General features: G+C 55.7%; 1 protein-coding gene and 1 non-coding gene across 3 annotated transcripts in view; one reads left to right on the forward strand and one right to left on the reverse strand.

Annotated features, from left to right (window-relative positions):
* The window catches only part of LOC127040989 (uncharacterized), a 113,289-nt gene extending 103,236 nt beyond the window's left edge, over positions 1-10,053 (reverse strand). Inside the window, exons 1-2 of one of the 2 annotated variants that reach the window (XM_050935506.1) lie at positions 7,665-10,053; positions 280-294 (exon numbers count right to left, since the gene is read on the reverse strand). In XM_050935506.1, coding sequence (XP_050791463.1) covers positions 8,194-9,999 — 1,806 coding nt within the window. In that variant the 5' untranslated portion in view covers positions 10,000-10,053 and the 3' untranslated portion in view covers positions 280-294; positions 7,665-8,193. Of the gene's footprint in view, positions 1-279; positions 295-7,664 lie in introns of those variants that run through there. The other variant, XM_050935505.1, reaches the window with a different exon arrangement.
* Positions 6,854-6,925, forward strand: TRNAQ-CUG (transfer RNA glutamine (anticodon CUG)). Its single transcript has one exon. It is a non-coding gene; the product is annotated as a tRNA-Gln (tRNA).
* Positions 10,054-18,175: the final 8,122 nt, after the last annotated feature.

An 18,175-nucleotide genomic window follows, 5' to 3' on the forward strand; every position in this document is an offset into this window, starting at 1 on the left:
CCGAGCCCTGTCCCTCTGAGAAGGAAATCCCCTAACCCCATCCCCCCCACAGCCCTGACCCCCAGCTTCGAGCCCAGCTCCTGTGAGCTGGAAACCCCCTGACCTCAACCCCCCCACAGCCCTGATCCCCACCGCTGAGCCCAGTCCCTGTGAGCTGGAAACCCCCTCGACCCCTGTCACGGAGTCCCCGAGTGATGCTCTGTAACTGCTCCCCACCAAGCCAGTCAGGACTTTGGGGAGCCTCCTCTCCCTTGGAGCAGACTTGTTCAGGGCAAGAAGCTCACACGTCTTCACCTCCTGGGTCTCTCCTTGGAGCATTCAGCATCCTCTGCCCCTCCGTGCGCTTCCCACAGCGAGTCCACCCCAGCGGGGTCCTGGGGAAGCCACCGGGTTCTGCACCCCCACTTCACAGTCAGACGTGACTCTTAGCCAGCCAGTAACACAGAGGTTTATTCAATGACAGGAACAGGGTCTAAACAGAGCTTGTAGATACAGCGAACAGGACCCCTCAGCCGGGTCCATTCTGGGGGGCAGTGAGCCAGACCCCCAGGTCTGCCCTCCACCCTTGACCCCAGCCAGCTCCAGACTAACAACCCCTCCCAGCCCCTCCTCTCTCCTCAGCCCCTTTCCCAGGCCAGGAGGTCACCTGATCCCTTTGTCTCCAACACCTTCAGCTGGCACCTTTGCAGAGGAGGGGCCCAGGCCATCCGTTGCTAGGAGACAGAGGGTCAGGCATTTAGGTGCACTGGCCCTTTGCTCTGCCAGATACTTAAGAACTGCCATGGGGACACTGAGGCACCAACACAGTATTCAGAGAAAACATTAAGAACTTTCCCAGTTCGTCACAACCCCATCCCCCCACAGCCCTGACCCCCAGCTCGGCTCCCAGCACAGATCTGCTCTGGTTCTCCCTGGCTGGTGCAGCTCTGCTCCCTGGCTCTTCTCGGGCTCCTGCTCTCTCCTTAGCTCCACCCCGCTCTGGCCCAGGCAGTTCCAGCTCACACAGAGGATGGGACCCCCTGGCCTGGTGACTCCCTCATTACACTGTCTGGCCTGTCAGTCCGGCTAACTTGGAGCTTTGGCCTCTCCCCATTGCCCCTGGGGACTGTCAGTCTCTGGGTCCTGATTTCCCATTGGCCCTTCCCCCATCAGTTGGGACTGGGAACTAGCCAACCAAAACCCCACTAAGTTTTAGTAAGGGGCCAACAGTCCCTTACATGAGCCAGCCCCGTGAGGGTCACCACTGTGCAGAGAAAGCAGCTCAGACTGTTCCCATGGTGTAATGGGCAACGTTCAGGACTCTGAGTCCTTCAATCTGAGTTCAAATCTCAGTGGGATCTTATGCTGGCTTGTGGTAAAGCCCTGGAGCTCACAATGCTCAACTTCCTTGTTTCCAGCTGTGCAAGAGCAGATCTTTCCCCTCCTGCTGGGTGACTTGCCCACTAGGGCCAGGTTTTGGGTTGTGATGGCCAAAATTGGTTGGGGCTCTATAACTTGCTACCCTGGTTGCTGATGCCTGCAGTCCTGTGGTTTGACCAGGTAGTTGGGATTCTTGCTGCTTCACATGGGGCCCAAAAGTTTGGCCCTTGTGCTTCCTGCCACACTTTTCCTCTTGCCCACATGGTGCTTGACTAAAGGAGGGCCAGGGCCAGGCTTGATAGTCGAGGCTAGGCAGGAGGGAGGAAGAGCCCCAGGCTGGAGCCCAGCACACCTCTCCTTCTCTGGGCACCTAGAGCAGAGGTGGCTGGTGCTGACAGCTCCAAGGAAAGGCTTAAAATCTACAGAGCAACTGAGGTGACGGCCAGAGGAGGGGAGGACCATGCCTATGCGTAGCCAGCAGACAGCCACAAAGACACCCGGCCAGCCTGCTCCCTGGCATGCCAAACCCCCCTGAAGACGTGCTTAATCCACTTGCTGATCAGGAGGAAAAGCTCTCAAAATCTGTGTGCGAGGAGAACCTCTTTTTTCCCCTCTACCTTTCATCTGTGAAAAGAGCTGTGTGAAAGGTGGAAGGGATTTGGGGGCCTAGGAGGAAACCCTTGATGTTCAGTGCCTTAGAGAAGCTGGACTTGGACGTGGTGGGTGTTGGGAAAATGCACATTCATGAGTTTAGGGTAGATTGATAGGCAGAGGGTGATTGCAAGAAGAGCCAATCTCTCTGGTTCTCCAGGCCAGGGAAGAATGATGGGCCTGGAGTCTTGTTCTTCACATTCACGGTGTGAGTACAGAAGGGGCTGGAGCTCCGACCAGGGAGGGCATTACTGGTGGGCTTTGTGCTCTGCAGCACTGGTTACAGCTATATTAGTGTGTATGGTCCCCAGTTAAGACATGAATGGAAAGATCAGTGGAAGGAACTGGCTCCTTTCCTCTGGACTGTTTGGTGTTGGAGGGATTTGAATTGTGTCAGCCGGCCTGAGGACCGCTGGTCCTGTTTTCCTGACTGTCAGAGGAAACGTTTTTACACTGAGCACTACCTGGCGCAGGTCTGTAGTGAGGTCGGAGGAGCTCACACCAGCCCCAGAGGACGTTCACCTTTCTGCGGGGACGGGCCAGGAGTCGCACTGACCGGATTTACGTGAAGGAGAGCACGTTGACAGCCTAGTGCAGGGTGGTGCCTATGGACTGTTCAGATCACGCCACTTTCACCATGTGCTCAGTGTGGACAATTCCCTGACCAGGGGCGGCTCTATGTATTTTGCCGCTCCAAGCACGGCAGTCAGGCAGCCTTCAGTGGCATGACTGTAGGACGTCCTCTGGTAACGCGGATTCGGTGGCATGCCTACAGGAGGTCTGCCGGTCCCGCACCTTCAGTGTACCCGCTGCTGAATTGCCACTGAAACCGTGGGACTGGCAGAGCTCCCGCAGGCATGCCACCTAATCCGCATTACCAGAGGACCTCCTGCAGGCATGTCACCTAATCCGCATTACCAGAGGACCTCCTGCAGGCATGTCACCTAATCCGCATTACCAGAGGACCTCCTGCAGGCATGTCACCTAATCCGCATTTCCAGAGGACCTCCTGCAGGCATGCTGCTGAAGGCAGCCTGACTGCCACCCTCACAGTGACCGGCAGGCCGTTCCCCGCAGCTTGCCGTCCCAGGCATGCGCTTGCTGCGCTGGTGCCTGGAGCTGCCCCTGTCCCTGACCCAGGGCAGAGGACATTGGAAGCTGAACATCCAGAGCTTGCAAGATAAAGGAGCAGGGGGGCAAAGCCTGGCGTTGTTGGCAGAACGGGAAAGCATCAGAGGGTTCTATGGCAACTAGGGGATTGACGGGAGTCGGTGAGGGAGGAGTTGGGGGCTTTGTTCCAGTGGTCAGGCAAACACCGCAACATCAAAGAGACTAATGGTGCCAAGTTCTGCAGTGTTGCCTGTGGGATTTCCACAAAAACATCCAGGCTGGGGAGCCAGTCATCCTGTGACTGTACAACTGGATCAAGTGACAGCTGCCCGAGTTCCAGGAGATGAGGCTGCAGCTGGCCAATATGAGGGGGAGCACCGAGTGAAGGGAGAGGAGGCCTCCCCTGACATTTTTGCAGCCTGCAGGGAATGGAGACCAAGCAGGGGGATGTGTGGACTCAGGGCAGGACCCGCGGATCCCATAGTGCAGGACAACAGTCGCTGGAGGAGGAGAGAGAGTCCTGCGAGAGGAAGCCGCTGGTGGGAAGCAGTAAGTGCAGAGTGCAAACCAGTCAGCCGAGAGACACAGGGGTCTAGAAGACAAACTAACAGCAGGTTCCATGGTGTAAGAGCAGTAGGTTCTATCGTGTAATGGGCAGCACTCAAGACTTTGAATCCTGGAATTTGAGTTCAAATCTCAGTGGGACCTCCTGGAGATAGTGTGGTTTGCTGCAAAGCCTTGGAGCTCAATGTATACGGTTACCCTCTACCTGGGTGAACTTCAGCAAGGTCTTTTTCTCCTCCTCCTGGGTCACTGATGCCCATTGGAGGTAGGTCTTTGGTCCAGCTGGCTGCTATAGGGTGAGGTCTTAGAACTTAACAGTCTGGCTAGAGATTCCTGCGGGTTGACCTGATAGTTGGGTTTCCTGCTGCTTAATCTGATGTCCACAACTTTGGTCCCTGTAGCTGCAGCTCTTCCTCTTGCCCACATGGCATTTCAAGGAAGGAGTGCCAGGGCCAGGCTTCCCAGGCTGGAGCCCAGCACACCTCTCCTCCTCTGGGCACCTAGAGCAGAGGCGGCTAGCGCTGACAGCTCCAAGGGAAGGCTTAAAAGCCACACAACAACTGAGGACAGGGTAAGAGGAGGGCAGGACCATGCCTATGTGTGGCCTTCAGACAGGCACAAAAGCACCCAGCCAGCCTGCTCCCTCCCATGCCAAACACCCACAGAAGGCCACCCACAGACCAGCATGCAGGGTGGCTGCTGATGCTCTGTGGCCATTATCGAAGATGGTAGGAAAGCAGGGCTAGCCCCTCTGGTGGGGCCTCTTACCGTTCCCACTCAAGGTGCTCACTTTTGCAGTGGGGCAGGAGATTTTACCCCAAGAGGCTTTTCTCCAGCTGGCAAGAAGCAGAGAAACACCCAGGCTCCATGTAGCAAACCCCCTCCAGCACAGGGACAGGTGCACATTTGGAAGAGGGAAACTGCTCTACACACTAGCCTGGGCAGCTGCCCATTTTCTTTAGCAAGTCAGGAAGGGCAAAGGCTAGACTGGAAGCACCTGGGGCTCCTGCCCCAGCCTTTGTGACTCCCAACCCCCAACTCCTTCCTGGGGCTCTAGCTGAAGCCAGAGCATTTGCCTGAGCAGCCAAGAAGAGGTTCCCAGCCCTGAAGGGAGCAGGACTTTTAGCTCAAAGGTAAAGCTGCACAAGCACAAACACAAAGGGAGTCAAACCCTCAATCGCCTGATCCGAAGTCAGATGCCTTAGCCATTAGGCCATGTGGTCACACCAGAAAAGACCCTCCAGACACTTCTTTGGAAAAGGCAGACACTGATGCACCCAACGAAGTGGGGATTCACCCATGAAAGCTCATGCCTCAATACATCTGTTAGTTTATAAGGTGCCACACGATTCTTTGCTGCTTATGCAGACACTGTGTTTCTCAGGTCAGCTACTGAGGAAGTTGATTTCCCAGTGAGATGTGAGATTTAATTATCTGGAGCAAAGTTCAGGGCTTTGGCAGGGAGGCTCAGGCATGGGGGATTGTGGTGCAGTGGACGGACTGGCTATCTAGGTGCGGAGATTTAGTCTCACTGAGGAGGAGGAGGAATCCTGCCGATAGGCAGCGGCTAGGGTCGGTGCAACGACTAGGCGAACTAGTCGGCCACCTAGGGTGCCAAGTGGTTGGGGGAACCAAAAAGCGCACTCAGGGGAGGCAGTGCAGTGGTTGTGAGCTGGGGCAGGGGGCTGGGGGTGTGTGGGGAGAGGGCTGCCCGCAGCAAGTAACGGCGGCAGGGGCACACAGGGGAACCGCTTCCTGTCCCAGCTCACCTCTGCTCCATCTTCTCCCTGAGCACGCTGCCCCCACTCTAATTCTCCTCCCCTCCCAGGCTTGCCTCACTAAACAGCTGATTGGCACCGCAAGCCTGGGAGGTCGGAGAAGTGGAGCAGCACCAGCGTGCTCAGGGGAGAAGGCAGAGTGGAGGTGAACTGGGGTGGGGAGCTGATGCAGGGGGGACTGCCCGGCTCTTCCCCATGGCCCCCGTCCCTGCACTCACTGCATGGTAAGTGGAGTGACCCAGCCCCAGCCTGCTCCACTCCCCTGGTTCCCAGCCACGCCGCTGGCGAGTGCTGTGGGGCAGTTCCCCCCTCTCCCCAAACTTGGGAGCCAGGGGAGGTCTATGGGCCTGGGTCTCTCATCCCTCCATCCCCTCCCCTGCCCCCAAAATCCTTCTTGGGCTCTGTGGGGCTGGGTCTCTCTCCCGGCCCCTGTGCTCTCCCACTGCTCAGCATGTCCTGGGAGTGACTCAGTTTCCTTGGACCAACATTTCACCACTCCACATGTCTCTTCTGTCCCTCAGCTCCCTCCACCCCACCCCATTTCCCCTGCATCCCAGGCTGGGTCTCTGCCAACCCCCTCTTGTCTCTTCCTGACCCCAATATCCCCTGCCCCTACGGGTCTATGGGGCTGGGTCTTTCCCTCCCCCCATCCCCACCCCCAATATCTCCCTCCCCTATGGGTCTATGGGGCTGGGTTTCTCCCTCCCCCATTCTCCTCCCATCCCCTACCTCCAATATCTCCCTGCCCCAGGCTGTGATGTGCTATAACGTGTGCTGGGGCTGTGACATGTGCTGGGGCCAGGGCTGGCTCCAGGGTTTTTGCCATCCCAAGAGGAAGGGGAAAAAAATCCAACCACTATTGCAATTGGCGGCAGCTCCACTGCATCGCCTTTTTCTTCCCCGGCAATTTGGTGGCAGGTCCTTCCCTCCGAGAGAGACCAAGGGACCCGCTGCCGAATTGCAGCTGAAGAGCCCAACATGCCACCTCTTCCCCTTGGCTGCCCTATGTGGCCTAATGGTTAAGGAAGCCAATTATGGATTAGAAGGTTGAGGGTTGGAGTCCCGTGGTGGTTGTGTTTCTGCAGTTTTCCTGTTGTGCTGAAAGTCCTGCTCCCTTCAGGGCTGGAACCTCTTCTTAGTTGCTCCCTCATTACACTGCCTGGCCTGTCAGTGCAGCTAACTTGTAGCTTTGGCCTCTCCCCATTGTCCCTGGGGACTGTCAGTCTCAGGGTCCTGATTTCCCATTGATCCTTCCCCCTTCTATTGGTGCTGGGAACTAGCCAACCAACCCCCCCCCCCACACACACTAAGTTTTAGTAAAGGGCCAAGAGCCCCCTTACACAAGCCAGCCTCATGAGGGTCACCAATGTGCAAAGAAAACACTATGAGCTGGTCCCATGGTGTAATGGGCAGCACTCAGGACTCTGAATCCTGCAATCTGAGTTCAAATCTCAGTGGGACCTTGTTTTGGCTTGTGGTAAAGCCCCAGAGCTCAACTTCCTTGTCTCCAGCTGCGTAAGAGTGAATCTTTCCCCTCCTGCTGGGTGACTCACACCTCCTAGAGGCAGGTCTTTGGCTGGGATGGCCACAATGGGTGAGGGCTCTAGAACTTGCTACCCTGATGGTTGGGATTCTTGCTGCTGCACCTGATGTCCACAAGCTTGGCCCTTTTGCTTCCTACCACACTTTTCCTCTGGCCCACATGGTGCTTGAAGAAAGGAGTGCCAGAGCTGGGATTAATAGTCAGGGCTTGGCAGGAGGGATGAAGAGTCCCAGGCTGGAGCCCCACACACCTTCCCCCCTCTGGGCACCTAGAGCAGAGACAGCCCAGCTCTGTCCCCTGGATACCTCAGCAGAGTAGGTGAGTTCATGTAAATACAGTCTGCTCCCAAAGCCTCCTCCCAACCCTGGTCATCAGTAGCTGCCAGGGGAGAGCTCATTCACACCTCGCTTACAAATCATCATTTGAAATTCTAAGGTTGGCCACCACTGCTGAAGCCAATGCACCAACATTGTCAGCAAACACAACAGCTGAGTGAGGAAACCCGGCTTTGTCCAAACTTTCCGAACCTATTTTACTTTTGTCACGGAGTCACCGGGCGATGCTCTGGAACTGCTACCCACCAAGCCAGTCAGGACTTTGGGGAGCCTCCTCTCCCTTGGAGCAGACTTGTTCAGGGCAAGAAGCTCACACGGCTTCACCTCCTGGGTCTCTCCTTGGAGCATTCAGCATCCTCTGCCCCTCCGTGCGCTTCCCACAGCGAGTCCACCCCAGCGGGGTCCTGGGGAAGCCACAGGGTCCTGCACCCCCACTTTGCAGTCAGACGTGACTCTCAGCCAGCCAGTAAAACAGAGGTTTATTCGATGACAGGAACAGGGTCTAAAACAGAGCTTGTAGATACAGCGAACCGGACCCCTCGGCTGGGTCCATTCTGGGGGGCAGTGAGCCAGACCCCCAGGTCTGCCCTCCACCCTTGACCCCAGCCAGCTCCAGACTAACAACCCCTCCCAGTCCCTCCTCTCTCCTCAGCCCCTTTCCCGGGCCAGGAGGTCACCTGATCCCTTTGTCTCCAACACCTTCAGCTGGCACCTTTGCAGGGGAGGGGCCCAGGCCATCCGTTGCTAGGAGACAGAGGGTCAGGCATTTAGGTGCACTGGCCCTTGGCTCTGCCAGATACTTAAGAACTGCCATGGGGACACTGAGGCACCAACACAGTACTCAGAGAAAACATTAAGAACTTTCCCAGTTCGTCACATCTCTCCCCCCTTCGAGACCGAACTGAGCGAGGTCACTCCTGCCAGTGACCTGGGGAAGTTCGAACCCACCAGCGTTCCCATGGATGCCCCAGCATCTCTCCCATTCCTTGGTGTGAGTTACACCAGGACAGTCCAGTCTCACGCCCTCCCTTAGGTCGGGTGTGCTTGATGGCACTTGCAGGCCGCATGTGGGAACGTTTATGCAGCCCACACCCTTTGCCACCCCAATACCCCTGGGGTTCAAGCTGGGATTGGGTCTTTTCCCAGCACTCTGGTCTGTGATTCGGGCTCCCTTGGTTAAGAGCCCCCATCTTGGCCTTTGCCAGCTCTGGGCTTGGGCAGCCGCTTCCCACTTTGTGGCCCAGACACAACACCTCTGCCGTCCCCCCTTGCACTTTCCAGCTTTTACCGTCAGTCCCACCTCCTTGAGGCAGCCCAGCCCCCTCTTCACCTGGGACACCTGTTCCTCCCAGGTCTGGCTAAAGATGCACATGTTATCAGTGTCTGCCAGGGCCAAGTTCTCCATCGCCCTCTGCTTGTCTAGAATCTCCCCAGGCCTAGGCATGGGGTCGGCATCGGACACTGTGATGGCTTTAAGCTTCTGATAGCCCCCATAAAACCAGATCATCCTGTCTCCCTTGGGGATCAGCCCCACGAGTGAGGCCCATGGGCTGTAAAACGGCTGGATCCCATCTAAAGCCAGCATGTTCCTGACCTCTCTCTCCAGGTTCTGGGCTGCTTTCCCAGTGACTCTGAACAGGGAACACCTGATGGGGAGATTGTCTCCCACCTCAGGGAAGAGATCCCCCCGGGGGTCTTCCCTCTTCTTCATCCAATCCTCCCTCTTCAGGTTCAGGTGTCTCCTCACTCTCCTCCCATCCAGCAGCTCAAATGGGAAGAACCCTGTGGATTCCTGGGGCACCACCAGCTGCCTCCCGATTCCCCCCAGTTCTACTTCCCCTTGGGGAGCCCATTCCCGGTACAGGAATCCCTTCTCCTGCAGGACTCTGTCCCTGCAGCCTTCCCCAAGGGGGTTTGCAGCGCTGTGGCCAGCAAGTTCCCTCAGCTTCTCCAAGGAGGGATCCTTCTGCAGCTCGGTCTGGGATTCAGCAGCTGGGGCAGGGAGTGGGACCTGCTCCCTCTCGCTGGCTGGGCCTGGAGTCACAGCCCCCCTGAGCCCTGTCCCTGGTAGCTCCCTCCCTGCTGTGTAATCACTTCCCAGCAGCACGTCTGGACCAGGCAAACCTGTTTGGCAGCTGACCTGCCCTGCCTGGGTGTTCCCACACTCAGATGGGATCTCAGCTCCCCCCGTGCTCAGAGCTGCCCTTGCAGTCCCAGTGGGGGCAGGCAGCGAGCTCTCTGCTCTGGTCACAGCATCAGAGCCAGCGTGAGCCCCCTCTCTGGTGTGCAGGGGGGCGGGGAGCATCTCTCCCTCCCACTCAGCCCCAGGGGGCTGGTTACAGGTAGGCAGGTATCCTGAGCCCAGCAGCCCCTCCCCCCTGCCAGCCAGGTTATTTGCATTTTCACTGACCATTTCCATCCTAGCCAATTGGTTCCCTGGATTTGAATTCAAACCCTCAGCTGTTACAGGAGCGGAGCCTGGATCCTGTCCCATGGGGAGACAGTCACCCCCCAACAGGGCCTCCCAGCAGATATCCTGGAGAACCCCAACTACCAGCCAGCCCAACCCCTCCTGGGTCTGCACAGGGATCTGGGCCATAGGCAGGGCGAGGGGCTTCACCCCAGGGAACTTCACCCAGGTCCCACAGTCCCTCAGCATCTGGGGCTGCACCACCACAGTTCTCTCTGTCCCAGGGTCTTGCCCCCGCAGGCTTGTTTCCCCACTGACTCCTGGGCAGCCCCCTATGTCTCTCTGCTCCACCATCACCAGTCCACGCTGCTGCTGCTTCTTCTGCAGCTTTTCCTCGGGCTCTTCCTTTCTCTCATGGTCCTCTCGCTCTCTCGGGCTCTGCTCCCATCCCATCCGTCTCCAATCTCCTGATGGGGAACCCAATCGTGAAGACCCTCGTCTGATTCGGGACCAGACTCCCGGGGATGCCTGGCTGATGCTCCAGCTGCTCTCAGATCCTCTTGTAGCCCCATCTGGGCCAGGAATCTGCTCCTCAGAGCGGTCCTTCTCCTTCAACTGCACGATTAACTGTGCCTTGGTGAATTTCCCCATGCGTAACCCTCTCTTTGTGCACAGGATCACAATGTCCTTCTCAAGGAGATGGTGATAGGCCATCACTTCACCGTTCCCAAGTGGCTCTGGACTCACAGGCCTGTGTGCTCTTGGCTCCCCCATGGTTTCCAGGAAGAACCCCTGGTGTGCCAGCCCTTCTCGTGATCACCACCTCTTTGCTAGGGTCGAGCTGCAGACTCCTCCGCCCCTGGGACTGCTCCTGCAATCCCCCGGGGAACCCTGCTACTGCAAAAATCCTTCTCTCTCCCAGGGTCGAGCGGCAAGCTCCTCCGCCCCTGAGACTGCTCGCTGCAATCCTCAGGGGGACCCCGTTACTCCAACAGTCCTTCTCGCTGGTCACACACTCCCAGAGGTTAACTGCCCCCTGAAACCGTCCCACTCTGAGCCTTCAGCATGCCTGGTCCTCATTATCCCTCCTCTGTTTTACTGCTCCCCAGTCACTTACTGCAAGCAGCGCCATTCACGGGGTGCAGTACGTCCCGCCGCTGCCACCAGTTGTCACGGAGTCACCGGGCGATGCTCTGGAACTGCTCCCCACCAAGCCAGTCAGGACTTTGGGGAGCCTCCTCTCCCTTGGAGCAGACTTGTTCAGGGTAAGAAGCTCACACGGCTTCACCTCCTGGGTCTCTCCTTGGAGCATTCAGCATCCTCTGCCCCTCCGTGCGCTTCCCACAGCGAGTCCACCCCAGCGGGGTCCTGGGGAAGCCACCGGGTTCTGCACCCCCACTTTGCAGTCAGACGTGACTCTCAGCCAGCCAGTAACACAGAGGTTTATTCGATGACAGGAACAGGGTCTAAAACAGAGCTTGTAGATACAGCGAACCGGACCCCTCGGCTGGGTCCATTCTGGGGGGCAGTGAGCCAGACCCCCAGGTCTGCCCTCCACCCTTGACCCCAGCCAGCTCCAGACTAACAACCCCTCCCAGTCCCTCCTCTCTCCTCAGCCCCTTTCCCGGGCCAGGAGGTCACCTGATCCCTTTGTCTCCAACACCTTCAGCTGGCACCTTTGCAGGGGAGGGGCCCAGGCCATCCGTTGCTAGGAGACAGAGGGTCAGGCATTTAGGTGCACTGGCCCTTTGCTCTGCCAGATACTTAAGAACTGCCATGGGGACACTGAGGCACCAACACAGTATTCAGAGAAAACATTAAGAACTTTCCCAGTTCGTCACAACTTTCTCAGCTACAAGTATTTTTCATACGTTGTATCAGTTTTTAAAGTGTGTGTTAACGTTTCAATTTCCATTCAAATTTGCAACCAATGACAACATTGGCAGCGCTGCATGTAACTACCTGACCACTGAGGGGGGTGTTGGGGAAATTCGGGGAAGAGGGTGCACAGCCCCCTGGCTGGGGGGCGTATAGGGAATGCCCAGTTTCACTGAATTGAATCTCCTACTGCAGCACCTCAGTAGGTTACATCAGAGAAGAGCTGCAGTGTCTAGGCAGTGGGATGCCTGTGCCTTTAAGAGCCCAGCCCTGGGAAGCCCATGCTGAGAGGTGCTGCCTGTGGGAGAGGAAATAGAAAAGCCCCTCTGCTCCCCCCACCCATGTTTGCAAACACTGGAGTGTCAGCCCACTGGGATAACTGTTACCCCTCTGCTCCTGCCTGTGCTGGAGTTTAACCCTCTGGCAGCGCCTCCCTCTGGGCTTAACTCCGGCTCCTTCCCCCCTCCCTGACTTTGCCCTTCAGTCCCTCTCCTAACTCTGCCTCCAGCTGCTTGACCCCCCGACCAGTCAATTTTCACCCCCTGCCCAGACCCTGGCCACCCCCTCCTCTGATTTGCCCTCCTTTACCCCTTTTTAATCCCTGTAAAAAGTAGGGGGGGCTGGGTCCCATTCTCTGGAGGGGGAGCTGGGCACCTGGCCCCTGCCTGCCCAGTGCTCAAAGTGCCCCACGATCTTGTGGATGTTTGCCGAGTGCTGCAGAGTCACCTGCAGGGGGAGAGAGACGCGGTTAGGAGGTGATGCAGCCAAGGGTGCCTCACCCAACACTGAGATGCAGCCACCTCTGGGGTGAGTTACACAAGTCAGCAAATGAATTTGGAACAAGAAATGCACTGAAAGGACTGAGGCTGCTGCAGGAGGTGAAGAAAACCAGAAAAAGCAGTAGCCCTGGATCCCAGCCCTGCCCCTCTCCCACTCTACTCCCAACCCTCACTCCCCTTCCACATTTGAGGGGAGAACCCAGGAGTCCTGATCCTCATCCTTGCCCACCCCCATATTTCGATATGACTCTATCCAACAGCTGCCCCCACAATTGCAGGGCAGTGCCATGGGGCACATCAGGGCCTGCCTGTTTGCACAGGACGTGTGATGCCAGTGCCCCAGGGTGGGGAAAGACGATGCTAAGGGAGAAGCAGGAAGCAGACACCCCTCTTGACAGAGAAAAAAATACTAGGGGGTGCCATGCTGCAAGGAGTGAGGGAGGTTGACAGGGAATGGGAGGATCTCCCCTCACAGCGGGTGCATCTATTTCCCTCCCAATTCCTCCCCAGTCCAGACTAATCCTGGCCCAGCTACCCGGGTTAAATCTGGCCTGGATTCCCCAACTGCTGGGGAAAGGGTGTGACGCTGGGGAGCATGAGCCTCTACTCCCCCTTCCCCAGACACAGTTGCATGGGCACTGACCAAAGGAGCCTGCAGCACTGCTGCCTAGAGGAAACTGAGGCACCAGCCAGTGACAGACACATCATGGCTCTCCGTATCCTCTTTTCCATTCCATATAGAACCTGGGGAGGGGAGGGGGAATAAACTCAGGACAGTTGTATAGTTAACCTGTGGAACTCCTTGCAAGAGGATGTTGTGAAGGGCAAGACTATAACAGGGTTCAGAAAAGAACTAGATAAGTTTATGGTGGATAGATCCATCAAGGGCTATTAGCCTGGGTGGGCAGGGATGGTGCCTGTAGCCTCTGTTTGCCAGAAGCTGGGAATGGGCAATAGGGGACGGATCACTTGATGAGTCCCTGCTCTGTTCATTCCCTCTGGGGCACCTGGCAGTGGCCACTGTCAGAAGACAGGAGGATACTGGGCTAGATGGACTTTGCGTCTGAACCAGTCTGGCCGTTCTTATGTCTCCCTTGGATCAGCAGTGGCACCTCGTGGTCATTCTAGGTAATGCACAGAAGGTGTTTCCCTTGGCGCAGCAGTGACACCTCGTGGTCATTCCAGGTAATACACAGAAGGTGTTTCCCTTGATACAGCAGTGACACCCACTGGTCAGGTGGTGTAATGCACAGCGTGTGTCTGCACTCTAGGAGCAGTGACACCCACGGACCAGTCACAGTAATGCAGAGTGTGTTTCCCACCAATCTGGGTAAGGCACAGAGCATGTTTCCCATGGAGCAGCAGTGACACACAGTGACCAGCAGGGGTGGCATCAGACTCTTCTCCTTTAGTGGGGGACTGAGATGGGCTAGATGAAAAAAATTGGGAGGCTGTGCCCCCCATCACCTGGCCCCACCCTTCACGGGGGCCATGCCTCTGCTCCTTCTCACTTAAAGGCCAGGCTAATTTCTTCTACCCCCTGGCCAGAGTTTAGAGCAATACAACCTTTATTAAAATAAAACAGTTTGCTTTAAATAATCTAAATCTGTCCAAATTATAGTATTAAATCCAAAGTTATTTAAAGATCCTATCAGTAACCAAAACCAAAATGAAAAATTGAAACCAAAAATAATGCTTAATTTAAAACTCAAACATTAAGAAAAAAATTTGTTTTTAAAAATAAAAACTAACAAATGCTGTAAATTAATAAATTCAACATTTTATCAAAAAGGTGTGCTATAGCAGGATGATAAAATAACATAAAATAAATAAGCCTGACTACTAAATCCTCCTGTAAAGGAATTGAATCCTTGAATACTGGCCAAATCTGTATACAATATGCAGAACTATGTCAAAACTGGTGTTGCTGGTCAGCCATTCGAATCCAGAAAATGTCAATTAAAAGCTCCATTCCAACTAAAAAAACCCAAAACAACCCAATAAACCAAAATGGTCACAGCCTGAAACAAACCTACACAGAAGCAAAAGTAAACCTGTGCCAACACTGGAACAAACGATGTAAATTTCTAATTCTAACTTCTTGTTTCTCCCAGGAGGAAAGTGTTTTGCACCCCAGTAACCAGGCTGTCACTGCAGCTTTCCTTTCACTAAATAAGATTTTTACCAAATATAAATTGCCCTCAAATTTCTCTAAGAGAAATTGAAATTGTATCTTTGCACTAATATCCCGAGTGCAAGTCCATCCTTTCAGTGCAGCCCCACACCCTGAGGCCAGGGGAGAATCCCAACTGGTTTGTGCATTTGTAACCCTGGGGCCTGAAGCTGATGAGAGAAAGGGAAGTGAGCCATCTTGGAGCTTTCCAATACCACCTGCGGGGAGCACAGGGAATTGACTGAGTGACATCCTGGCTAATTTTCACCTTGTTCTCTGCCAGCAGGCTGCACTGGAGAGCTCGGGAGTGACTTGACCATGGCAGCACCCTATTTACATATTAAAAGCCGGCATTTTGGAGCCAATGGGGTGAAATGTGAGTACTTTTGGGGTTGGGACCCACATGAGAAGGGTTGTGGACAAATTGGAGAGAGTCCAGCAGAGGGCAATAAAAATGATTAGGAGGCTGGTGCACATGACTTACGAGGACTTATAGGCCATATCCTGTATTTTAAGCTAAGGCAAAGTGAGCATATCTATATTGCGACCTTTTAAGGAAAATTGACCTTTATCTTGTTACTTAAATAGATAAGTACCCATGCCTGTCTCAGACCTTTACCTAGACCAATCGACAATGGAGAATGGCATAGGGTTTTTCCTTCAGTGGTGTACCCACAGATTTAACAGGTACACCATAGGGGAACTTATGTGCATGTGTACATGTTATGAACATGCACAAACATACTAGCCTATGAAGTAAGCGTACCCTAATGTTTTGTGTGTGAGGAATGAAATTTGGGCATAGGAGGAAGGATTTAAGACGGTTACTCACCTTTGTAACTGTTGTTCTTCGAGATGTGTTGCTCACATCCATTGCAGTTAGGTGTGCGTGCCGCGCGTGCACGCTCGTCGGAAACTTTTTACCCTAGCAACTCCAGTGGGCCGGCAGGTCGCCCCCTAGAGTGGCGCCACCATGGCGCTCGATATATACCCCTGCCGGCCCACCCGCTCCTCAGTTCCTTCTTGCCGGCTACTCCGACAGTGGGGAAGGAGGGCGGGTGTGGAATGGATGTGAGCAACACATCTCGAAGAACAACAGTTACAAAGGTGAGTAACCGTCTTTTCTTCTTCGAGTGATTGCTCACATCCATTCCAGTTAGGTGAATCCCAAGCCATACCTAGGCGGTGGGGTCGGAGTGAGAAGTAGCGGCATGGAGCACTGCAGATCCGAAGGCCGCATCCTCTCTTGACTGCTGGACCAGGGCGTAGTGGGAAGCAAAGGTGTGGACCGATGACCAGGTCGCTGCCCAACAGATTTCCTGGATGGGCACACGGGCGAGGAAAGCCAGCGACGACGCCTGCGCCCTGGTAGAATGCGCAGTCACACGGCCCGTAGGGACGTGGGCCAAGTCATAGCAGGTCCTGATACAGGACGTTACCCACGAGGATAACCTCTGCGAAGAAATGGGAAGCCCCTTCATGCGGTCCGCTACTGCCACGAAAAGCTGGGGGGATTTGCGGAACGGTTTGGTCCTCTCCACATAGAACGCGAGAGCCCTACGGACATCAAGCGAGTGGAGCTGTTGCTCCCTGCCTGAAGAGTGAGGTTTCGGGAAAAAAACCGGGAGGAATATCTCTTGGTTGATGTGGAAGGCTGAGACCGCCTTGGGGAGAAAGGCAGGGTGTGGCCTCAGCTGCACCTTATCTTTATGGAAGACTGTATACGGGGGGTCTACCGTGAGAGCCCGGAGTTCCGACACCCGTCTAGCTGAGGTGATAGCTACTAGAAAGGCAGTCTTCCAAGAGAGATAGAGTAGGGAGCAAGTAGCTAACGGCTCGAAGGGGGGCCCCATGAGCCGAGACAACACCAGGTTAAGATCCCAGGTTGGGGCAGGGAGTCGGACATTAGGGTACAAATGTTCCAGCCCCTTCAGGAATCTAGTCACCATCGGGTGAGAAAAAACGGAGCGGCCATCCCCACCCGGGTGAAAGGTGGAGATAGCCGCCAGGTGGACCCGCAAGGACGATATCGCCAGGCCATGTTGTTTGAGGGACCAAATGTAGTCTAAAATATTGGCCACCGAAACTTCCATCGGGCGGAGACCTTTCTCCATGCATCAACAGGAGAAACGCTTCCACTTGGCCGAGTATGTCGCTCTAGTGGAAGGCTTCCTGCTGCCCAAGAGTACCTCCCGTACCGGGGTGGAGCAGCGCAGTTCAGAACTGGTCAGCCACGCAGGAGCTACGCCGCTAGGTGCAGCGACTACAGGTCCAGGTGACAGAGAGTCCCGTGTTCCTGGGTAATCAGGTCTGGGTGAAGGGGTAGGGGAACTGGGTCGGCTATGGCCAGGTCCAGCAACATGGGGTACCAATGTTGCCTGGGCCACGCCGGGGCTACCAAGATCACGCGGGCCCTGTCCCTGCGCACCTTCAGAAGGACCCTGTGGACCAGCGGGAAGGGGGAAACGCGTAGTACAAGTGGGTCGTCCACGGAATAAGGAAGGCATCCGCTATAGACCCGGGTTCCCTGCCCTGAAAAGAGCAGAACGCCTGGCATTTCCTGTTCCCCCCGGACGCGAAGAGGTCCACACGGGGACAACCCCACCTCTGGAAGATCGAGAGGGCGATGTCCGGGCGAAGGGACCACTCGTGTGAGAGGAAGGATCTGCTCAGGCAGTCCGCCAGCGTGTTCCGTACTCCGGGGAGAAAGGAAGCCGTGAGGTGAATGGAGTGGGCTACACAAAAGTCCCAGAGTTGCATCGCCTCGTGACATAGTGGAGAGGATCTGGTGCCGCCCTGCTTGTTGATATAGTACATGGTCGTCGTGTTGTCGGTAAACACCGCGACACAACGACCCCAAAGCTGGTGACAGAACGTTTGACAAGCAAGGCGGACCGCTCTCAACTCCCGCATGTTGATGTGCAGCTTCACCTCCTGCGGGGACCACAGGCCCTGTGTTCTCAGGGATCCCAGGTTGCCCCCCCAGCCAAGATCTGAGGCATCCGTCGTTAGGGACGCCGAGGGCTGGGGTGGGTGGAATGGGAGCCCCGCACACACTACGGACTGGTCTAGCCACCAGCTGAGAGAATCCAACACCCCCTGGGGAATTGTGATCAGCATGTCTAGTGGTTGCCTTGCCGGCCGGTAATGTGCGATGAGCCACGACTGGAGGGGCCTCATGCGGAGCCGAGCGTAACCGGTCACAAATGTGCATGCTGCCATGTGGCCTAACAGGGTTAGACATGTCCGTATTGATGTTAAGGGGGCTGTCCGCAATCACTGAACGATCGCCAACAACGCCTGGAACCTTGGCAACGGCAGAAGAGCCCTGGCCACGGTGGAGTCCAGGACGGCCCCGATGAACTCCACTCTCTGCGTGGGGAGCAGGGTGGACTTGTCTACGTTGATCATGAGGCCCAAGGTAGCAAACAGGCCGGTGATCCTGCGGACGTGGCTGCAAACCTGTAGCTCCGACGTGCCCCGAATTAACCAATCGTCTAGGTAAGGGAACATGTGGATACGACTGCGCCGAAGATGTGCCACGACGACGGCCATGCATTTTGTGAATACCCTCGGAGCCGTAGAAAGGCCAAAT

Source organism: Gopherus flavomarginatus (genome assembly GCF_025201925.1).
Source record: "Gopherus flavomarginatus isolate rGopFla2 chromosome 13 unlocalized genomic scaffold, rGopFla2.mat.asm SUPER_13_unloc_1, whole genome shotgun sequence".
In the NCBI taxonomy this organism is placed as follows: domain Eukaryota; kingdom Metazoa; phylum Chordata; order Testudines; family Testudinidae; genus Gopherus; species Gopherus flavomarginatus.